The 24,511-nt window shown below is 42.3% G+C and overlaps 1 protein-coding gene and 1 long non-coding RNA gene across 3 annotated transcripts; one reads left to right on the top strand and one right to left on the bottom strand.

The window, feature by feature from the left end:
• Positions 1-280: 280 nt before the first annotated feature.
• Positions 281-24,406, bottom strand: tmem120b (transmembrane protein 120B). 2 transcript variants are annotated; one of them, XR_010036583.1, is made up of 13 exons: positions 24,160-24,406; positions 23,129-23,247; positions 15,851-15,967; positions 15,034-15,093; positions 14,825-14,920; positions 14,579-14,668; positions 13,991-14,056; positions 12,689-12,750; positions 12,451-12,543; positions 8,350-8,414; positions 2,964-3,032; positions 1,123-1,331; positions 281-594 (listed from the first exon to the last, which is right to left on the bottom strand). XR_010036583.1 is itself a non-coding variant. In XM_063210805.1 (12 exons), exons 1-12 carry the CDS (start codon positions 24,220-24,222, stop codon positions 1,215-1,217), a joined length of 1,017 nt encoding a protein of 338 aa, XP_063066875.1. In that variant the 5' UTR covers positions 24,223-24,406; the 3' UTR covers positions 1,035-1,214. The 2 variants fall into 2 exon arrangements, 1 of the variants encoding a protein (XP_063066875.1); XM_063210805.1 differs by lacking the exon at positions 281-594 and having other exon boundaries at positions 1,035-1,331.
• On the top strand, positions 18,699-19,917 carry LOC134458476 (uncharacterized). The gene is made up of 2 exons (XR_010036584.1): positions 18,699-18,797; positions 19,643-19,917. It is a non-coding gene; the product is annotated as an uncharacterized LOC134458476 (long non-coding RNA).
• Positions 24,407-24,511: the final 105 nt, after the last annotated feature.

The raw sequence follows: 24,511 nt of genomic DNA, 5'->3' as shown, positions 1-24,511 counted from the left end.
ATCCACATTCTTCTATGAAGCAGGATCGTTTCCTCCTCTCTGCTACCAACTCCTCCACAGCAGTGGCTACTGTACCTCTGCACAGGACTGGCCCAGTTTAAGTGTGCGTGTTCATTGCATGTGTAACAACAACAAAGAAATAACAAAAATGGGAGACAGGGGAAAAAAAATTAAGAATTAAAAATCAACGGTGAGCACATCTGCCTTTGAGATTTGCAGTCGGCTTCCCTCACACCACCCAACCCAAACACGCATACGCATACGCATACGCATACGCATACGCATACACAGACACAGACACAGACACAGACACAGACACACACACACACACACACACACACACACACGTGTCATCTCCCCAAGCCCACCCAATCTGGCCACAGATCCCTTCCCGTTTCTTCTTGATTTTTCTTCATGAGTTGTGTTGTGTCAGGTAGTGGTCTCGGTCCTAGTTGATGGCAACAATTTGGTGCTCGTTTCTCACCCCTCTTGTTCATTCAGAGTTCATCCCCAACCCACTGCCTTGTCGTCTTCTTCTCTCTTCTCTTCTCTCTTCTCCACATCTGCTCAAAATGACGCTTTTCTGGCACACCTCTGTAGTTGGACAGGTGCGTAGGATATTATTCCAGTGGGGTTGTCATTCAAATGTAAAGAAATCCTGCACACTGTCCATTCCACCCAACAAGCTTTATTAATACGTTTTCGGTCATCCCACCTTCTTCAAGAGGAACGTTGTATTAAAGTTTGTTGGGAGGAGTGGACATGGAGTGTGCGGGATTCCTTCTCTCCACATCTGAAGATAATGGCAAAAAGGAGGCGCACACAAGGCTTGTGTGAAAAAGTGTGTTGAAGCCGAAATGAAACCACTGAAGTCTGAGGCTAACTGGAGAAACAGACGTTTCGGAGCTAGTCCATTCTCAATGTCTCCAGTGGACTAGCTCCGAAACGTCTGTTTCTCCAGTTAACCTCAGACTTCTGTTGTTTAATTTCGGCTTCAATACACTTTTTCACACAAGCCTTGTGTGCACCTCCTTTTTTCCTATTATCTTGAGTGATTACTACTTTTTGGGAGTGCACGCACCAAGCAATACACGGGTGTTAAGTGCAGGCGCAGACGCCGACCTTTGTTGGTCTTTTGTCATTCTCTCCACATCTGCCATCCATCCATCCATCATTCTTCTCGTCCTCCTCCAGGTTCCTTTTCTCTCTCTTCTTCAGTCTGCCTTCCTGGGCTTCTCCTTGTTCTTCTGGACCTTCTGGTGCACCACCTTCAGCGTGGTGAGGAAGTTTCCCAGGAACAGCACCAGGAACGTCAGAGCCAACATGAACACCTGCAGAGGGAGAGAGAGAGAGAGAGAGAGAGAGAGAGAGAGAGAGAGAGAGAGAGAGAGAGAGAGAGAGAGAGAGTGGGGGAGGGAGGGAGAGAGAGAGAGGCAGGGGGAGAGAGAGAGAGGGGGGGTGGAGAGAGAGAGAGACAGAGAGAGAGGGGAGGTAGAGAGAGAGAGAGAGAGAGAGAGAGAGAGAGAGAGAGAGAGAGAGAGATAGAGAGAGAGAGAGAGAAAATGAATACCACAAAAGGTAGTCATTCCTACCGTCACTGTGAATATGAACTACTTCAAAGAAAAAGGCTTTCCTTTGATGATCATCATAGAGTGCAATGGATTTCAATGCAAGTCATGTACTGCAGGTCCAAGGAAAGAAAACAAAAATCTTAAACTGTCTTGATTTTAATACTGACAGATGGTCCCATGCTGCTACATGTGCGCTTATCTTATAAATCAGGGGTTCCCAACCTTTTCCAACTTGGGGCCCACTTGACATTTTCACAAAGGTCTGGGGCCCACCTCTGACCAAATAAACAATAAAAGTCAAATAAATCAACAGCAAAACACACAGTAATATGATTTTGGTTTTTTTGGAAATTGATTTCAAGGCCCACTTGGAATACCTTCAGGGCCCACCAGTGGCCCACAGTTTGAGAATCACTGTTATAAATGTTTAACATGTCCTACATGGGCCGGTTTCATACGCCCACATATCACAGAATGTGGCCCTCTTCAGGGCACGTCAGTTTTGGGATAAAGACTTGTTACTAGGGATGCACGATTATGGAAAAAAAATCATAATCACGATTATTTTGGTCAAAATCACGATTATTGATTTTTTGCAGATTTTTTTGAAAATTATAGCAAGATGAAATATAACCAAGAATGAATTATATACGGGATGAGCAAAATAAAATGAATTGTAATGATTATGTAAAGGCAATGGCATGAAACTTTTTTCCATGGCCAGAAAGTCCACAGAACATGTCAGTATGTTCTGGCTTCAAGGACGCTCTCAAAAGTAGGTCACTATTGCCACGATTAAATCACGATTAAAATTTTGACTTCGATTTCACTAATTTATCATGATTTTCGATTATTTTCGATTAATTGTGCATCCCTACTTGTTACCTAACATAATTAACCCGTGACTACCTTGGAAAGAGAATCTATTTTCTCCTTTTTTTTGACAAAAATACTCTTGGACCAAAGATTGCACAAACCCGAAGGAGCTGAAACATGTCTGGATTAAGAACACGCTCTAATCTTCAAAACAAACAGCTCTGTAGGCGACTCTGTTAAAGTACACTAATGTGTACACACGTGTGAGTGTGTGTTGTAAATTTTGTACATGAATGTGTCAGAGAAAGAATTGCAAATTAATGTATGAGTAGGTTAGCTGTGTGTGTGTGTGTGTGTGTGTGTGTGTGTGTGTGTGTGTGTGTGTGTGTGTGTGTGTGTGTGTGTGTGAGAGAGAGATTATCGTAAATGTCTTATTTAAATGTTCTAGTTAAACTTCACATTGGAGACTGGTCAAATGCAATTTCAAACTTCTGTGCTAACCTCCCTGTTACATAGATTTTTGACAATGACGTACACTTGACTTGACTTGACTACAACTGGGTCTTGTGAGCATACCTGCCACTCCTTGCAGTCTTCATGGCTTGCTAGTTTGAAGAGGGTGATGGCGTTGTACAGCTGCCAGAACTGAGGACGAGAGAGAGAGAGAGCGAGAGAGCGAGAGAGAGAGAGAGAGAGAGAGAGAGAGAGAGAGAGAGAGAGAGAGAGAGAGAGAGAGCGAGAGAGAGAGAGAGAGAGAGAGAGAGAGAGAGAAGGACTGTGTCATTTGAGGTCCCTTATGACCATTTAGTGCGTCACTCCTTCTCATAGCACACACAAACCCATTGTTTTACTCTACTCCTTAGTATCTCTGATACGCATGTCTGTCTGTGTCTGTCTCTCGCACATGCACGCAGATACACCCACACACATACACATTAGGGCTGCACAATTAATCGAGAAATAATCAAAATCATGATAAAATAGTGAAATCGAACTCATGATTGTAATCGTGATTTAATCGTGGCAATTGTGACCTACTTTTGAGAGCGTCCTTGAAGGTGTTTCTGGCCAGAAATCTGTCCACTTAAGTTTCATGCTATTGCCTTTACATAATTATTACAATTCATTTTATTTTGCTCATCCTGTATGTAATTCATTCTTGGTTATATTTCATCTTGTTATAATTTTCAAAAAAATCAGCAAAAATCAATAATCGTGATTATGATTTTGACTAAAAAAATCGTGATGATGATTTTTCCCATTATCGTGCAGCCCTAATACACACACACCCACACTATCTCCTCAGTAGAATAAGGGGTTTATATGGCTGGAAGGTGCAAATGTGACAACAGAGCTGCTCTGTGCAGTGTCAGTCTGGTCTCCTCGGTAATCTCATTCTCACTCTGGGCTACCAGCCTCCATTACAGAAGGAGAAAAGGAAAGAGAAAGAGAAAGAGAAAGAGAAAGAGAAAGAGAGAGAGAGATAGAGATAGAGATAGAGATAGAGATAGAGAGAGAGAGAGAGAGAGAGATAGAGATAGAGAGAGAGAGAACACAAGCACAAAACACTGCTGACCCAGTCTCTCTTGATAGAGTTACAGTGATGAACAGCTCGTGTTATCGTAATGAACAGTCCAAGAATGCCACTTTTCCACTGCCGGTTTTCAGCTCGACCTACAGCTCGACACAGCACCACTCATCTGCCACTTCTTGCTTTGCGATTGGGCTGTGTCATGACTATTCGAAAAGCAAAAAGTGTTGGCCGAGTCGCACTTTGTCAAGCTGTGGGCCTACCAGAAAACCAGCAGTGGAAAAGAGGCAGAAATGTCTTTTTAGTGTTGCTTCCCAGACGAATTGCTCTAAAGTTTGCTCTGTGTATTATCACTACGGTTGCCAATCGTCCCTTGAAATACGGAATCGTCCAGTATTTAGAGATAAAAATACAGTTTCCATATTGAGCTGAAACTGGACACGGAACGTTAAAATGCAGGAAATTACATCCAAAAAATGCGAATCCTCGATGAATTAATTCATCGTTAGTTGATTGCCTTATCGATCGACTTACGATTAATTGATAAGCGGCGTTTTCCCCCCGAAATCTCAGCTGCTGGGTCATAGCAACACCATGCACCGTCTCTGATCATGCACCAAAACAAGCACCTGCTCTATGTATCCAGCATGTTGGCTGCAACATGATCTCCAAAAATTCCGTGCTCCTGGACATGGATGTTAAGGACACAAAATCCCTGTGCTCCTGGACACGGAATTATTTTCCGTGATTGACACATAGAAGTGCTCTCTCTATACTCCCACAGCTCTATGTTTCCACAGTCTTGTGTTTTCTCTGGATTTTTCAAATTTCAAATATTTTTTCTCAATTTTTTTTTTCTTACTGACAGGTTAGGGTTAATGATAGTTTTGGTCTGGGCATAGCTAGTTTTCTGTCATTCAATATATGAATTTGATAGCCTAGCAACCAACTGGAAAAGGTATTTCTCAAAAATATGTCTTTAATGACAGGTGAAGGTTAGGGAATGTTTTGGTCAGGGCACAACTTAAATTGCTATAGCATTATTTTGTTTAGGATTAGCATTTGTATTTTCTAATGATAGAGTTAACACAGTGCTGTGGTAATAGCCTATAGAAAGCACTTCCGTGTGCCCATCACGGAAAACAATTCCGTGTCCAGGAGCACAGAATTTTGGCAAAATCCGTGCTCCTGGACACAGATTTCGTGTCCTTCACATCCGTGTCCAGGAGCACGGAATTTTTGGAGATCAGGCTGTTGTCTCAGCTCTCTAGTCCTACTCATGGCTGTGAATCAACAATGACCTTTCGCTGTGTCGTGAACTCTTCAAATGACTTGCTATGGGCAAGCAAGTGCAGGGACAGACAAGTGCAGGGGCAGACAAGTGCAGGGGCAGACAAGTGCAGGGGCGGGCAGAAAGTAGAAACCCATGCCTCAATGACTTCAGCCAATTCAATAAAGCAGAGAGAGAGAGAGAGAGAGAGAGAGAGAGAGAGAGAGAGAGAGAGAAAGAGAGAGAGAGAGAGAGAGAGAGAGAGAGAGAGAGTTCAATAAAGCAGAGCAGATTCCATTCCATGACATGATATCACATTAGGCAGATGAACCTCATGACCTCCACACCCCTGCAGCCAGGCTGATTAGCTAATCACTTGTTCTTTCTTCACAGGAGGAAAGAATACCAGCTGGGACCTTTTTTCTGTTTGCCATTTTGCACGTCTTTGACCCAGGGGCAGATAGCCTGACATTCTATGTGTTTACATGAGACACTTAAGTCCGAATAAACTCACTTTAAATCTGATTAAAACTTAATTCCACTCTAAAAATATCATGTAAACACTTACCGAACAGGATTTAAGTTTATTCCGATTTACTGTAATTACAATAAATTACAATAAATCCAGTCGTTCCACGCATGCTCGTTGACCACATGATGGTGCCAAGAGACCGTGCTCTTTGCCAGTGAGAAAAACATGGCGGCACTTCCTGTTGATTTTCACATGAAAGTTTTGCTTAATTTAAAGTCCCTAAGCGACTATAAATGTTGTGGCTTCCATATATTGATGTAAAAGTGCCCCACGAAGTAATGAAGCACAACAAAGTTACTCCACATCACCCTTTGACCAGTTCGTTTTTCTAAGCTAGGTGGGTGCTAACTAGCATTTGAAAGAACCAGGCCCAAAGGGGATTTCTTCAGCCTTGAGTCCGACTGGGGGAATTCATTTTCGGGCAGAAGATTAACCTAGCTGTGCCAGTAGCAAACAGAGTTCCCCGGAGGTTTGGCGACCACGCCCCCACGCCTTATTTGGCTCACTCAGCACGTGCGTCCTCAGTCCAATCGCAATGCTTTATTTTCCCCAGACGTTTAATCGCATTTAAGTGAAAGTGCCATGTATACACGTCGCAAAATAACTCTTAATCCGATCTATTTAAATATAATTTATTAAATCGGACTTAAAAACATCATGTAAACGTACCCATTGTCATTAAGTGTAACGGATGCCTTCTGCAGACTGTAACTGTAAAAACATTACTCTTTTTATTTAGTTCAGTTTTTTTGCAGTTACAGTCGGCGGAAGGTGTCCGTAACACTGAATGACAAAGACGTCTTTGACCCCCCTTATGCAAGTGGTATGTGGCTTTTCATGCCTAAAACACTGGTTTTACAGTGTTATTACCTACAACTACAGTGACATTGGCTACGTTTACATCAGACTTTAATTCTGAATAAAGCTTAATTCCGCTTTGAAAATGTCATTGAAACATGTCACAATTCGTAATTGAATGAAAGATCGAAGCAAACTCAACTGAACTATTTAATTCAGAATTATTAATTTGGAATTTCAAACGTCATGTAATCGTAGCCATTAAAGGGACAGTTTGGTCAATTTCAACATGCAGTTGTATTGCTCACGCTACCCTTGACTTGTCAGTACCTGGTGATGCCACATTTTTCGGCTCAGCCCTTTCCGAGATATGAGCAATTCTAATGGGGGCAGCGTTTGTTTACATTTTTTTTAAAATGAAACATAGGCCAACTCCAAATATTTTCCCAAAAGGTACTGCTGTTTGCTAGTTGTCTGCTGATGTTTTATAACCTTTTGGATGTTTTTGGGAATTAATAAAAATGTTTTTTTGAAATGTAAACAAAGAGCTGCCCCCATTACAATGACCAGGATCTCGGAAACGGCTGAAGAAGAAGAAAAAAAATCTCAGGCACTGACAAGTCCAGGGTAGTGTGAGCATTACAACTGCATGTTGAAATTGACCAAACTGTCCCTTTAACTCCTTAACTACAGTCAGCCCTTTTGGCAGCATCTTTTGCCACTTCATGTGACATTCATGTGAAACATAATATCCATGGCAAGCTTGCGCATGACAATGTGCTACAATTTTGGTTAGACGGCGGCTGAATTATGTGCGATGTCACCCGTGTGGACACTGTAATAGCTAGTGTATTTCATAACTAGTAAAATTAAGTTTTGCGAACACATAGCCTGAAAACCTAACAATATTACTACAATGCATATACTGTAACTCTATACATAAGACTGTATATCATCACGCTAGACCTGCTGTGTAAACAGACAGACAGGCGCTGAGCTATTTCCCAGGCCCCGGACATTCCACTGTAGGTGCAGTGGGGTCACCAGGTCAGGGGTCGAGAGAGAGAGAGAGAGAGAGAGAGAGAGAGAGAGAGAGAGAGAGAACGAGCGAGAGAGAGAGAGAGAGATAAGAGTGAGAGATAATGAGAGAGCAAAAGAAAGAGAGATAGGGAGACAGACAGAGAGAGCAAGGCTGAGGGAAAGAGAGGGAGAGAGAAAGAGAGGATAGATAGAATCAAGGGAGTGATACAGAGTGAAAGAGAAAAGACTGAGATGAGAGAGAGAGAGAGAGAGAGAGAGAGAGAGAGAGAGAGAGAGAGAGAGAGAGAGAGAGAGAGAGAGAGAGAGAGAGAGAGAGGGGAGGAGGACAGATAGAGTGACATATAGGGAGACAGACTGAGAGCAAGACTGAGTGAAAGACAGGGAGAGAGTGAGGGATAGATAGAGCGGCTGAGAGGGAGGGATAGATAGAGCCTAGGGAGCGATACAGAGTGAAAGAAGAAAAAAAACAGATAGTGGAGAGCGACAGAGAGAGAGAGAGGTAGAGAGAGATAGAGAGAGAGGTAGAGAGAGAGAGAGAGAGAGAGGTAGAGCGAGAGAGAGAGAAAGGTAGAGCGAGAGAGAGAGAGAGAGGTAGAGCGAGAGAGGTAGAGAGGTAGAGCGAGAGAGGTAGAGAGAGAGAGGTAGAGAGGTAGAGAGAGAGAGAAAGAGAGAGAGAGAGAGAGAGAGAGAGGTGGGCCCCTGGTGTGCGATTGTGTGTGTGTGTGTGTGTGTGTGTGTGTGTGTGTGTGTGTGTGTGTGTGTGTGTGTGTGTTTGGTGGTTGAGACTCACGTGGCCGAAGAAGAGGAAGGGCAGCAGGAAGGTGAGCCCCCTCCACATCCACGACTGGAAACCCTCTGCAGACACCAGCACAACAACAAACACTTGCACATTATTAACAGAGCCAAGACTTCAGATTACATTGTATTTGTCAGACGCTTTTTAACCAAAGTGACTTACAATCCAGGACATAAATCATAGCCAACATCACTAGCAGATACAAAGTGCACAGAACAACAAGTACAGATGCCAAGTAGGGTTCGTTGCTTTCCACAACAAAAGCTGGCAAAAATAAACACTCTTATAGCGCGTTCAGGCCGACCGAGAACCGTGCTGGAGCCCGTTCCCGCACCTAATCGCGAACCGGCCGTCGTGTTCACGCCACAGATATTTGCGTTCGCGAACCGGAAAGTTGGTTCGCAGTGCGAACCGCAAAATACTAGGTTTTTCTCAGTGAACCGTGATGACAGCGTGGCCGTCAGCAGGTTCATCCGGGTAACACAGTCACGTGCGGAAAAAGTTCAGAGCCCGGTATGAACACGGGGGGTTCGCAGATAAGCACTTTAGTGCCGAACGTAAGTGGTGCGGGCACCGGCTCCGGCTCTGTTCTGGTCGGCCTGAAAGCCCCATTACTGAATCACTAACAGGGATAAGACTTCAATATTTTCTTAATTGGAAACACAGAAAAAAACAAACAAAAAACCCAAAAACAAAAGCCAACTAATTCATGACTCAAATTTGATTTCTTCCACAGTAACTTTACAACAGCAGTACTGTTGGAAGTCAGTCTAACCTACGTACGTATCTCACAGCAATATTTGGGGAGGTAAAACCCTATATTATTTGTATAGTATATGCAATACTGTATTCATTGATCCCCCCCTGAGTATTGATTTGTAAAAACTGTGAAACTGTGATGCCACATAGAGTGTATGCAGTCTATGGATGAACCCACCTCCCCCTGCATGTACTGTATAGACCAGACGTGGGCAAACTCAGGCCCGGGGGCCACATGCGGCCCGCTCAGCCATTTCATGCGGCCCTCAGAGCCTTTTCAAGAAAAAAAATGCAGATTCATATAGTCACTCACTCTTAAATTGGCTACCTAAAATAAGGGTCTTGGAAACTTAGATTATTTAAGTACATCTAGATACAATTTGTAGGAATGGCATAACTGACAATGGTGTAATTATGTTGGCGTACACCATTTCTTATTCTTGGCACGGGTAAATTGCCTACGACATCCGGCCCCTTGGTTAACTTTCTAAACCCAATGCGGCCCTTGGGCCAAAATAATTGCCCACCCCTGGTATAGACTCAGTGTCAGTGCCTATGTACTATGTATGTACGTACAGCTGGTATTACCTCACGCCACTGTCAGTCATTGCAATGTGAGTCAGTCAGTGAGTCAGTGAGCACAGACACGTGAGAGTTAATGAAGTCCGCACCTCTCCTCTCCTCTCCTGACATTCCACATTTCAGCAAGGCTTAAGGCCAACCACCCCCGGCCCCTCTCTTTACAGATACCCTGTGCCCCTTCACTACACAGCCCCTGACCCTGCATGCCTAGAGGGCCTCCACCTCTGCCCTCGGGGCCCCCCATGAATGCTCACTGGCCACAGTCGGGGTGGAGTTACCTTTCAGCACTACTACTTCTACTACCCATAGATGCATGGATGCACACACGCACACAAAAGGTGTACGTTCAAGCACGCTCGCACGCACGCACGCACACGCGCGCACACACGCACTGCATGCCAATATGCAACCTAGCGTCCTCCACTTGTGATTGTGGCCTCACGTTTTGCTGATGCCCCGCGTCCATGGAGAAAACAATTAAGTTGTCAGCCTAGAAACAACAATTTTTGGGGGACTATTCTTCATTCACCATCCAGTTTGCGAATGAGAAAATGACATTACAATTGAGCTTTTGAACATATTACTTCCTGGTACAAGGCCATAAGCACAAGTGGAGCACGCAAAGTCACATATTGCAACGCACCTACTGACTTCAGTTTCAGTGGCGTTTTTGTCATACAGTACATGTGATCCTGAGAGTAGTTCTTTTTCCCCCCAACAGGGGCCATGGGTGTGTGTGCATGGTAAATTCACAGTTCCCTTAGGGGGCACAAAAGACTTTTCAGGAGGGGCAAGCGTCCCTTTCTGGATTCAAGGTAGTCACATTCACATATAGTCAGTGCATGTACATGCACTTAGAGAAATTCAAGGTATTGGCTTAGTTTGAATAAAGGCAGAGTTTTAAAAGTCATGTATGTATACCTTAGTCAGTGGAGCTGAAATCGAATCGAAATCATACTATGCTGGCCAGATAATGTGCCTCTGTTTTTTTCTTATGCCAGCTGGACGACTGGAAAGGGGGTTAAAGGAGAGAACTGGCACCCCTGTTCATTTTTGCAGGTGCTATTGTGCATAATGATCAACTCCTTTGCCTTCAAATGTGCTTCTTGTTAGTCTGCGGTAGAGCTGCATCAGCTAGCGTCGATGTGATGTGATGTGATTTATGTCGAACAATGGCTGCAGAGTCGACAGATAAACAAAGTCCCGCCACAACTCGCAAACTGTGTGTTCATGTCAAGAGGATATATTTGAATTCATTTTGCTCAGTAGCCTACATATCTTATTAAAACGGCTACAAGTAAAGGAGTCTGCCACCTGGAGTATGACGTGCATCGTCGAACACGTCACGTTGGATTTCTCGAGAACTCCAGTTCAGAGCATAGTCTGATTCATGGCAATAGCTAGACTATGCTGTGCGTGTATACGTAGCGACTAGGGCTGCTCGATATTGGAAAAAATCAATATCACAATATTTTCTGCAAATATTGATATCACGATATTTTAAGCGATATATACGACATTCCCAACCCCCGCCACTATTATCGTAGTGGAGTAGCACGCATAATGTCTTTCTAGTTGCTAGTGCTTTCTAGTAGCATAATGTCTAGCAAGTCTGCGTGAATGTAGACTTGAGGAGAGCGCGAGACTCGAGAGGCGTCTATTTTTCTCGACATAGAGTAGTTCTGATGTACCACCCCTGTGTTTTGCTTAATCCCTTGGCTGCCATACTGCACCGTAGCGTTGCAAATGACAAATGACAAAATATCATGATATATGAATTTTGATATTGATATCACGATATATGATGAATATTGATATCGCGATATAAATACGATATATTGCACAGCCCTAGTAGGGACTGTATTCAAAAGCTTACGTACATGGTTAGGATCACTTCCCTTTGTCAGCCTGCATTGTCCGCACTCTAGAACATTATACACAGACTATAAGCAAAATCATTTCAGGACGACTCCACAAACACACACAAGAAACGAACAAAGCTGCAGAATTGCAACGCTGAATGCAGCCATTAATAAGTGGATTGGCTCACATATCACGTATCCTAATGGAGGTCTGGTGCAAAATTCTACTCATCTGCGGCTACAGCATGAACTAATATAATGCATCTAATTAAAATGTTTGTGGGTTTGCACAATGTGAATAATTTAACCAACCACATGTTCTAGCATGAGTCTTGAGAGGCGTCTTCTTTTATGACCTATTTACAGGGTTCCCACACCTTTTTCATGAACAAACTCAAGCACTTTCAAGCACCAAATTTTCAGTTTTCCATCAACCTTAAACGGATGCGGGAAGGAGGTGTGGGGGTCCTCCCCCAGATGCAATTTCCTGCTTTGTAATGAATTTTGGGGTGTCGAATGGCAAATCCCATTTGACATCTCACTTCCTCAGATGTTTGATGTACCTGAACAATTAATTTCCATTATTTGGCTTCCTGATTTTTGACTTGACACACGCATTTTCAAGCACTTCACCAAAAATTCAAGCATTTTCACAACCTTGAAAACACTTAATTGAAATTCAAGCATTTTCAAGGAATTCAAGCACCAGTGGGAACCCTGTATTTACCCTCGAGTGGGCTATGGGCGTCTGACATACAAATCAGTGGGTTACGAAAAGTCTGTAACGTTTCAAATTAGTCTGTATGTTCTTGAGCACACAGGAAGCTTTTCTTTTTCTTTTCTGTCCTCTATTCCCCTCTTCCCTCAATCCTCTCGTCTTGCATGGTCTTACCCACGGTCAGGTCCAGCTGATTTCTCTCTCCCAGCGCCCGCAGCCTGTACAGACAGCCACTCTGGTAGTAGTACTGGAGAAACTGTAAAAAACCTGCAGCGGCAACGCACACAACCGACGCACAGCGTTAAAGAAGACAAACAGACATTATATTAATAATATTATACAGTGGTAGAAAAAGATGAGGCAGATAATCATCTATTTATGGTTTGGTGAATGCACTGGATTGAAGACTTACTCTGATAGATGGAGAAGGCCAGAAACTGGCTCCTAAACATCTGATACATGGACCCCTCTGGCCTGCAAAACAGACAGCATGTTAGTTCACAAGTGAAGAAGGACAGTCTCCATATTAACCAAGTAAACCTGAGATACCTGGCGTTAGGGCTGGGCAATATGAAGATATATATTGTTATCGTGATATAAAAGTGTATATCGTGACCTTTCTCCTATATCGTTTATATCGTGATAGTAATTGTAACAATTTTATACAATTGAATATTATTTAATTACATTTCATGTTGTCACAATACACACTATCAGTTCATGTAACTGTAAAAATAAGAATAAAAAGATCCATTTTAAAGAAAGGTTGTTTTGCGACATGAAAAAAATAAAGAGCAAATAAAGAGAATAACTGAAAACGTATGTAATTGTGCTATATCGTGATATATTATCGTGATATAAAGTAATCCATATCGTGATATTGTTTTTTTTCCATATCGCCCAGCCCAAGTCTCCACATTAACCAAGTAAACCTGAGATGCGTAGCGTTCTAGTAAAACCATATTGTGGATGCGCACCAATCCTGACCTATGGCATGACACAACACCAATACAAGGACATAGTCCAAAAGAGATGGGTGAGTGACTAACCAAGCTAGCTTAACCCTCTTCATGTTTGTAACTGTATAAGGCATACTGTACGACACAGAACAATTTTCCATAATGCACGCCGTACCATCTGAGGCATACTGTAAAAGTAATTGAAAGGTTAATTACCATAGATAGTACTACTCTAACATGACCTAACAAAGGTCCTTTAGTAGTGCACTGCGACTCGGTCATTGCCATTCTGGTAACAACAAAGGTATAACGCTGTGTTTTAACAGGTTAGGAAGAATAAAATAAATAATCTATCCATCAACCCAGAATGAGTCATACACCATTAAAGCAGCACTTAGGTGATGCTTTAATTTATTCAAAGCGACTTACAACTGTTATTTTACAGGGTTTTGGTTACAGTCCCTGGAGCAATGTGGGGTTAGGTGCCTTGCCCACTTCAGCCATGGATGGAGGTGAAGGGAGAGGTCAGGGGGGATTCGAACCGGCAACCCCTAGATTGAAAGACCAGCTCTCTAACCACTAGGCCACGGCTGCCCCAACATATATTACAGGAGACGTGAAATTTCATTTTACAATCAAATCAGGGCCAAGGATCACTTGTATTACTTGATCAGTCACTATATCCATGTGAAAGTGTAAACCTGCTTTCTGGAATATACCCCTAGATGCCTGGAAGACATTATGAGGCCACTCACCATGTCAACATGACCCCTGAGAGGAACGTAGACACATAATGATGCAACACCCACCACCCTTTAATTCTGAGGAGAGAGAGACAGAGAGAGAGAGAGAGAGAGAGAGAGAGAGAGAGAGAGAGAGAGAGAGAGAGAGAGAGAGAAGAAAGAAAGAAAGAAAGAAAGAAAGAAAGAAAGAAAGAAAGAAAGAAAGAAAGAAAGAAAGAAAGAAAGAAAGAAAGAAAGAAAGAAGAGAGAGAGAGACAGAGACAGAGAGAATAAATAAATATACACATCAGTTCTCATTTTCATCAACACTGCAGAGGTTAAAAACAGACAAAATCTTCATTGAAGACTAAATTGGATGTACAAAGGTCTACACAGCACTAAAAAATATGAATTACATCATTACCCATAAAGTATTTCATGAAAGTGGTATGGTGTAATGTGACCTAATCAGAGAGGGACATGTTGTGCAATTGTAGCTAAATGTAGACTCAGTCAAACAATGCACGCCAGCATCATAACCCAATACAACTGACAAAAATAACCCATGTCTAGAAGCCACCTTCTTTCCAGCAACACACAAACAAAAACAGCTGTGCTTACCGTGACCCATTATTGATCAGAATACTCTCCCTTATCGTCAGCGTACAATAGTACCACACGAGTAAAAAATTGAAGATTTCATCTGTGACACTGAGGGCAGAAAAATAAGGAGAATAGTATTTTACAAAGTAGTAGTGACAACCACCTTTTAGCATCAACTAAAATACATTATGTATTACTCAAAAGTGATGATGCAAAAGTGCGCAAATCACCGCAAGAAGAAGAAGAAGAAGAAGAATAGCTCACCGATAATTGAGAAGGAATAGACAGGTCATGGCTCCAAACATCAGAATAATTGTCATGATAAGTTTGAACTTCTCGTATTCGTCTTTGTAGGCAAATCTGATCAAAAGACAGAGGAAACAACAAAAACATCAGCATCTGAACTTTTAGTCCCTGGAATATGAGAGATATGGAGAGTATGAGAATTAATTTCCTGACGATGTGATCCTTACTTTGCCTGATTACTGAGAAGGGTTACATTCACATTTCCCAGGACCAGGTTTAAGTACAGTCTGAGGGGCAAAGAAACACAAACAGGTTAAATCCCGCTAGGGCTGTGATGATACAATCGGAATCGTGAGTGGAGTGCATCACAATTTTTGACCTACGATTCGATGCACCCCAAATTAATTTATTTTCTTTGTTCACATTAGTTAAAATTATGAAATAAAAAATATAATAAAAAATCATTAAATTGTATAGGTTGAATAGTTTTCAAGAGGCTGTTAATAATATATATATATATATATATTTTAAGTTTAATAATAATAAAGATGATGATTTAAAGCTTGGAAGCACTATCACATCATTTCATTTCATGTTGTTATTTTCTGGACTGAAGGGTAACAGAAGTTTTAAAGGGCGTATGACGATACTGCCTTCTTGCATCACGGTAAAGTATTGTGATTCTGTGTATCACAGTTTCTCGGTTCGATACAATATCGTAACAGCCCTAAATCCCACACATCCAAGTATCTGACCAGGAAGCAGAACCACAATATCACAGGCAAATTAAAGATGAGAAAGTCCATTTCAATCAGGATTTTATTTTCAGCACTTGTTTTACGTCATGTTCATCACATGGTTTCGGGTATGTGAACCCTTCTTCAGACTCACTTATTTTATTTTTACATGATGTTTTGAGTATTGGTAGAAGTGGACTCTCTCATCTTCTATTCCAAATACATACAAGCACACACTAGCCACTGATCACCATGTATTAAACAGTTTGTGATGCTGTGGTTCATGTTATTGTGTTCACAAACGTACCCGTTCTTCTTTGGCAAATACGCTTCCATATCAAAGAAGACATTTTGCTTCTCTTTGATTTGCGTCTGGATGTCCCTTATCTGTTCGGACTCTTTCTCATCTGATGTCGGAGTGCATCTGTCAATCACAAAGGTGCATTACATCACAATACAGGCCCAGGCATTGCTCCCTAACGGACAACTCCTGTCAATTTCAACATGCAGTTTGTTTGTTTTAGTCAAGCTACCCTTGACTTGCACTGACTTGTAAGTACCAGTACAAGTCAGGGGTAGAGTGAAACTGGCAAGATTTCTCTTTTAAAGACGTAGGGAAACGACCGTTCCAACTGTTGTCGTTCAGATTTTTCCCGAGTGGAGCACGACTTTACACGAGTTTACACGAGTGAATAAAGTGAATCTGATTGGTCGTTTATCAAGAGGGCGGGATTGTTGAGGCGGAGAAGGTGTGCAAGCATGTTTGACTGTGGCCGGTTTCTCTTAGCAACGGGCCAACGCCAACGACGCTATCAAGAAGGAACGCGACATGTAAAGGCCAGTTCACACCAAAGATTCGCGACGAGACGAGCTGCAACGTTCTAAAAACCAGCAACTGTCTGCAACATGCTGTTCTACTCCAGGCGTTCAGACCACTGCAACTGCAGCTGCAACTGCGACTACGTTCCTATAACAACGGTAGCCGGTCAATGGTAGTATTATGGGATGGTCAGGACCAGGCTACGTGCGCGCACCCATCTGAGTTGTTTTACAAAAGCAAGTAGATGCGCTGTTGCGATCAAATTAAATAAACTATTGTAGGTAGCCCTACATTTAGGCTACATTAGGCCTACATAGCCGTGCATTTTGCGCAAAAAATGTATGGAGCCCATTGAACGTGGGTTTTACTTGGCATACTTTCGTGAGAAAATGCAAAGTTTCAGTTTCTCTGATATATTTCTGAAAGCACCGTGGACGACTACCTACCCTCCTGCTTGCTTTCTGTGATAACACGACGAGAAGTCGCGGACAACTTAATGGGTTACATTTTAAGTTCCTTTGTGCGGTGTAGCTCTAGCAAATGTGCACATTTCCACGGAAAGGTGACTAACCTCTTGGATAGGGAATGCCAATAGGCCTATAACAAGTAGGCATAGCCTAGGCCTAATAGAAGTCCTTTGACCAGGAAAATTTGTCAGCTTCGAGTGTGCTTTTTTTACGGCAGTTGAGCTCGTCCATATAACTTTACGCATGCAAGAAGCATCATGAAAGCTCATTTGAGTGACGTGCTTTTTTACTTAAACGTGAGGATATTAAAGAATGAAGACAGCAGATAGAATAGCCTAGGGTTAATTAAGAGATGCGCTGTCTGATGAAGGTTGGCCATTTATTATTTTCTGAATGTAGGCCTAGATTACTTTGCACCAGTCTATAGCTTTTATAAGGGGGGCGTACAAAAAGCCATAGATGCACTGCGATCAAAATAAATAAACTACAGTATGCCTGCTAGGCCTACATGCTGTGTATTTTGGGCAAAAAATAAAGGCCACGAAGATCATTGGAAGTAGGTTAGCCTATTTGGCTACTTATTTTCACGAGAAAGGGCCATCCTCAGAAATATTTCTGAAAGCACTGTTACCGGCTGTCTCCAGTTTGCATTCTGTGATAACACGACGAGAAGTTGGCAAAATAAAGTTTTTGTTCCTTTGTGCAGTGAGTAGCAAATGTGGAAAGGTGATGTTGTCCTCTTGGAAATCATTTGAAAATTATAGAAGAAGCGCAACACTTACGGTCAAGGTTTTAATGAGAAAGCTGACGCTTCTGTCAGACGGNCCGTCATCAAAACCTTGACCGTAACTAGGCAGTGTTGCTCTTCTTCTATAGGCCTACATTTCAAGTGATTTCCATTGCCATAGGCCTAGCTGCACCTGCAAACAAAGATTCAAGGTGTGCAGGTCACCTCCTCCGTCCTGTTGGAAATTGTCAAAAGGGATAGATATTAACAATGTCATAGCCTGTAAGACCAGGCAAAATGAAGCAGCCTCACGCTATGCGAGTGTGCTGCTTTTTGATGGCAGCTGCCTTTGTGGCTACCTTTGTGCAGGCAGATGAACAGTAAGCTCATTGAGTGGCTTGGTTTGTTACCAAAACGTTAAGAGATGAAGGCATGGCCATATCTTATGTTTGGAAGGTGGCTGCTTGCTCCATAAAGGGAGCGCGTAAAATGACAAACCGCTGGCGCTGGTGGTCATGGCACCAGGGGATGCAGGTAGTCTGACATGTCTAACTGTTTGTTAGCAGATGCAAACGAAAATAGCCAGCTCAACATCTAAACAGGTTATCTTCATTGGCCTTCTCTGATAGCCTACAATGTTCAGTTTTTGGGAATGTAATTGCCACAAATTCCACAATTTTTTTTTTTTTTTTAATTTCTGTCTTCAATTAGTCCTAGCCTCGTCTTGACCTTGCAAATGTCCAGTGGGCAAACCGGCTGTTTAGATCGACCCATGAGCTCCGACTTCTCAGCTGTTACGTTGATTGACAGCAAATGTCTTACGCTGTTAAAATAACCTGAATGGAGGCAATCACTAGAAAATAAAATGAAAAGTACATGCTAAACTGCCAGAAGACGTGTCATCTAGGCATGTGAGGGGACGTCACAGTGGCTTGTGTTCTAAAACCTTGCGACTGCGATTTGACATGATTAATCTTTTGAAACTGCTTGCAACAGCTCGCAACTCCGTGCGACGATTGATTCACACCACTGCAACTCGTCGCTGCAACTCTCTGCAACCGTCCCGTCTCGTCGCGAATCTTTGATGTGAACTGGCCTTAAGAGGCCGCCAGGGTGGAAGAAACGTTCTCGGTAGAATGCATACGAACATAATGTTTGAGCCCTTGCCTCGTCGCAACGCTAGTACGCCAGCCGAAGACACAGACGTCCAACCCCGTGAACACTGGAACGTAACTCAATGGTAAAGTAATAAAGAATGAGATTTCTATTAGACTTTAGCCATGTTAGCTACACTGCTCAGTTCGTGCTGCAGTGAACTGCTTTCTACATGTTTCGATCTGATAACCTACACTTCCCCTGTCTAAAATGTCAGCACCAAGCGTTTAACATGCCGTTGTTAATATGGTGAAGCATGTTGCATGTCAAATAGTATAACCAGACAGGGCAAAGTGTTGATGGTCCTATCCCAGATACTCAGATCAAAGAGCATCGATAGAGGTTGTCGATGAAAACCTACACGCATTACATAGGCTACATACGGTAAACGTCGAGGGGAGGGGAAAAAAAAAAAATCATAGATGGCCATACATGGTGAGGTGATAAGAAAGTAAGCATAGCAGACAAACCAAGGCTTCCAAAATGACAAAATACACTATTGTTTGGTAAGTTACTTTGTGACATGTTGCTGTATTGGAAACAGTTTTTCAAGCGATATTACTACAAAGTGTTCCTCTGCCCTCTGTCAGTTTCGGTAGGCCTACACTGAGAGTCCATGATTACTGTACTGGTGCCATGGTGCCTTTGGTGTTACTCAAAGACTTAGTTATTACACACTGTTGCAAATTGGTCATTGATGTTTTTAGTGGCAAACATATCAGGGTGGTGTACGTTAATGTCACAACATGATTCAATCATCTACTGGATTGTTTAAAATAGTTTGTACATCTCAAAGTAAGTAATTTACATAATTAATATAATATGGTACAAGCTGTGATTACATCACCTGACCTCTGCCACAAAAAATGTCATTGACCCATATGCTGTAAACAACATTTTTCTAATGTTTTGTTTTCTGATCTATTACAGGTGGAGCTTTCCCATGACCAAGAGATGAACGCTAAACTTGATAGTTTTTTTCCTCCTCCTTCCTGCCTGCACTGTGCTAAGAAAGTCAGTATACAACAAAACAAAGGATTGCATTTCACAGATTTCTTTATTACAATTACTGGGAGAAATGATGTATGAATTGTACAATACAATATATAATAAATAATATCATTTAGTACAATAAGATGATATCATGAATATGATGTACATTTCAAACATGACAGATTTGTACAAATAAACATCAATTCAATCTATGTTTCCTATTTCACTTGTGACTGATAATTTTTCAGAAAATCAGAATAATGGGCCTTGGAAGTTTGTTAACATTGCACTCACAGCCCACATCTGGTTAACAGAGCCTACTAGTGTCATGGGTATGACGCCATCAAATATGTGTAACTCTTTTATTCTCCTTATCTTGCGATTGCGATTGAGTCTTGCGATTGTTTGTGTTTCTGTGACTTCATCTGCACTGAAAGTGCCACTTGGGCCTAAAAAGGGTGTAGTCACAAGGGAAACATTTAATTTTGATAGCATTTCCTTAATTAGAAACCCTTTGTCTGCCATGACTTAAATCGCCTTCTTCAAGCATTGCTAGGATGCCGGACAATTCTGTAATCTCCTTCTCGGATATGGAGCCTGTGTACAGGTCACTAACGAATGACACCTCACCAGACGGGGCAATTCCAATCAGGCCTTTGAAAGTTGGGTTGTCCTTGTAATGGGAATAGATTTCGGAGTCAAGTACCTACAAACTAGGCGTTTGCACATATATTTCTGTACAGTCTAGAATGACTCTGGTGTCTGGGTAAGTGTTTTGAAAACAAGTAGGCATACATTAATCTACTCCTAACATGAAGTATAGATAGTTAGCCCAGGTGACACAGATTCTGCTCACAGTTGACTGTGACACACCAAAGTGCACTGCTCAGCAAAACCCTGTCTGAGACGACAGAGGAAGAGAAAGAACTGGTCCATAATTGCTAGTTTAGGGATATTAAATGCCTTTCTGATGACCTGTACCTCTGTTTGTGTAAGCCTTTGAGCCTGACTCCATCCAACCATGCCTGTGGCTGTGGGCTGTAGAGCCATATATACAGCTTTAAAGGTGGCATAGTCTGGGAATCCTGTGTAAAATGACATCTGACCATCATCACACTGGAATCCCGACACACTGAACACTTTTATCTTTAAGTTGTGCTATTAACTTGTCTTGCTCAATGATGTGCTTGCGAGCCGCCTCAAGTTGTTCCTCTGGTGTCTCTGGCCTCTGGTGGTGGAACAGCATAATCATGGTACGGGTGTAGAGGAGGTACCTCTGCTGGAAGGGCAAAAAGACAACACCACTAGTTGTGACCAAACTGCCAATTCCTAACTGATATAAAACGGGATGCAGTAATGAATTACAAACTATGGTGCAATTCATTAACATACCTCAAGGCATCCCTTCTCTCATCAGGCTGGTTTTCATCCACCTCCATGGAATCCATACTGAAAAAGAAACAGGAGAGGAGGACAGGAGAGTCATAATATATACAGGGCAGCCGTGGCCTAGTGGTGGGGTAGCCGTGGCCTAGAGAGTTGGTCTTTCAATCTGGGGGTTGCAGGTTTGAATCCCCCTGTCCTCTCCCTACATCTCCATGGCTGAAGTACCCTTGAGAAAGGCACCTGACCCCACATTGCTCCAGGGACTGTAACCAATACCCTGACAAATAACAACTGTAAGTCTCTTGGAATAAAATGAAAGTGTCAGCTAAGTTACATGTAATGCAATGTAATAGCATCACAGTTTGAAATCTTTGGCTCATGACTCAGGAGGACATGATCAATGCAAACAAATATATATCCAGCATATGCATTAATTCTCTAAGTCTTTTGTCTAAAATGTATTCCTATGGCAAACTATTCTCTTTTTTAAGACATGTACATTTTGAATATTGACTGAACAAACTAACCTCGGTCTACGAATGATGATTCTCATCTTTGGCCTCTCTGAAGTCCAGACGAACAAGGTTGGCACAGCATGCTTTATAAGCTTTGTGATTCCACAGGCGGTCTTCACAAAGCACTGCTTCTCAAAGTGTTCAGAGCAAACCTTGGTCTCAGCGTTGATCTGTAACCATAAATACCAGGATGTACGTATTTTAGTTTGTTAGCAAAACAACTTGATTTAGGCATTAGTATGCTATAAATACTGGTTCTGGTAGCACACCATTAGTGGCCATCGGATCGCTTACCACAATTGAAAGCATAGGCTAATCTTGAAATAGTGATCTGGAAATATCATATAAATGTAGCGTTGTGTAATTACGCATTCATATTTTCATTTATTTCATCGAGGCATTCGCTTCATTAGGCGAGTCATGACACATTTGGCGAGCTAGCTTATTTGTGCTAGCTAATGCGTGACAGTCAATGGTGTGACTGGACATAATTACGCATCTTACCTTGAAATATGGACCAGATTCCCTCTGGATGTGATTTATCCATTCACGCCGAAGTGCCTGCCCTTTGAGGAAACGGTGGAAAGTCTGTCCAGTGTCCACAGTAGGATTTTTTTTTCTCTTTGAGATTTGGGCACACAACAGAGAGGCTCCATTACAGCTGGGTGTGTAGCCGAGTGTACGGCTGGTCCTGACTCCTGAAGTGTACCCCTCGACGTCTTTAGAAGGTTCCGGGTGAATTATTAACCGTTGCGTATATAAGCTGCGACATATGAATCAAGATGCTATGACCCAAAAAATGATTGACGCAATATGATTGGCCGAATTTAGGTGTACAAGCTGACGTATAATTAACTGGCCGGCATTAGATAACGAAAATAGAAACACAGATTTGAACACGGGATTTAGTTTAAAAAATAAAAAAAATCGAAATTTTGGACAATATCGTCTGATAAAGAGTACTTTTATGTACATATTTAAGCCGGAATGATTTGACATTTAAATTTGATTTCCCTACGTCTTTAAGCAATCTTTTTGAAATAACCATCCACATTTCACAAACATATTTAGAAAACACAGCTCTTCAACAAACAGACACCCAGGCGAAGCTTTCAGAGGGGGCATTGCTTGAAGGAAGGCAGTCATTTAGAAATAGCTATTCTCTATATTCACAATCACAAACATATCTGGAAAAGATAGCTCTAAAGCACACTGAGACACCCAGACGACTGAGCTTTCAGAGATAGCATTGCTTTAACCCATTTTGTCCTGAGCCCTTTTTGAGAAAATGTGCCCTCTGCTTAATAATTCCTAAATATCTCAGCCTCCGAATCACATACAAACATGAGATAAGTTGCATTCAAAATCTAGGACCCTCGTTTTGCATTAGAATGTGTTCATTCAGCTCTAACATACCCACATTTTTAATAAACCCCCCCAAATCTCAAGAGCTTGGATGCAGCGTATATGTGTCTTCAGGCTAAAATGGGTTAAAAGAGGACAGTGTCACTGGCAGACATACTTGTGTAGACTGAGTTTGATGTCCTTCAGTCCTTTCCTCTGTTTGCTTATGGCACTGCTGCATACTGCTTGTAGACTCGTCAGCTCATCCAACTTCTGTCGGTATACCTTGTGCGTTTCCTGACAGAAGTAGAAGAAGAAGAAGAGGGCAATAACAAGCAGGTGAATGAAGGATGAAGGACATGTACCAATCACCCATATCAAAGCCACTTTACAAACCAGCATCAACAAAGGTATCTTACTGTAGGCTAGCATCTTACTACTTCATCATGCCCAGACATAATATGAGTCTCCAAAAAAACAAAAAATGACTTTTGTATGTTCGAAATAACACGAACCTTTTGTTCAGTAGCCTAGGCTACATCTGGACAGAACAGGCACCCCCCCTGACGATTTATGCCCTCTGCCTCACTCTTGCAAGATCAGACACGCCGTCTCAGCTGACTTGAACAACCCAATGAGGCAGTGACAGACTTTAACTCTTCAGTGGCGGGCACCTAGCTCTTAAGCCATTCGCACAAGACAAATGGTACCTTACCAAGGCATTTGGCTGCGCTACTAGGATATAACACACATACTGTTGATTAGAGCCACACACCCAACGGCATTTTAATAAACCGGTTTAGTTGGCACTGTTTACCTAGCTATTTGGGCTAGCTGATATCGCTAGTTCCTCTGGCACTTGTCAAATAGGTGAAGATTTGTCCATTTGAGCCAGACGAGGTAACTTCAGTTCAGAATGTACAACCACCTCACCTGTTTTGATATGCACAAGTTCATCATGAGCATGTTGTCAAACACCTACATGTCCGTCACGAACCTTTACTGGTAAGACCATTCAGGTGGTATAAAACACAAATCAAGCAGTCACAGATTGTCCACCACCAACAATAGGAATATGATAGAGCTCTAACCTTGTAGCTAGCAGGCTAGCTAACTTCAACAGCACTGAACCTTACGCTACTCCAACTCTATTGACGTGGAGCCATTGCACTTCTCAGCAGTGTGCATGTTCTTCATGCTCCGTCTCACCTGTAACTGCTGATATTCTTTGTCGATTTCTTCCCAGTCAGTTTGACACCTCTCCAGTGACATCGTCCCTTGATTCCCCTCGCTGGCTCTCCTGGCGTTCTAGCACCACCACCACCACAGTGCTGCGCGAGTACCACAGCGGCGACTGGCTGTCCTAAAGCTCTCACACGGCGCATGCGTGTTTTAGAATGGTTACAATTTATCACACATAAAATGTATCCGATCCACCGGCAGAGTTACATAACTGTTCTGTCAACTTACCAGGGTACTCAATTAGGGTTATGGAGAATTACATTCCTACATTCCTAAATTCCAACATCTAAATGCTGTAGGTCTATTCTAAGATACAGAC

Source organism: Engraulis encrasicolus, chromosome 11 (assembly GCF_034702125.1).
Source record: "Engraulis encrasicolus isolate BLACKSEA-1 chromosome 11, IST_EnEncr_1.0, whole genome shotgun sequence".
Lineage (NCBI taxonomy): Eukaryota > Metazoa > Chordata > Actinopteri > Clupeiformes > Engraulidae > Engraulis > Engraulis encrasicolus.
Note: the sequence above shows the minus strand (reverse complement) of the source record. Positions and strands in the feature narration are given on the sequence as shown.

Bases quoted from the DNA above. Each gene is read 5' to 3' on its own strand.
- tmem120b (XM_063210805.1), bottom strand. From the start codon at position 24,222: ATGTCACTGGAGAGGTGTCAAACTGACTGGGAAGAAATCGACAAAGAA. The intron at 15,968-23,128 runs GTATGTCTGCCA...TGTGATTGACAG, and splicing joins ATCAAACTCAGTCTACACAA to ATGCACTCCGACATCAGATG. The intron at 14,669-14,824 runs GTGAGCTATTCT...TTCTGCCCTCAG, and splicing joins CTATTCCTTCTCAATTATCG to TGTCACAGATGAAATCTTCA.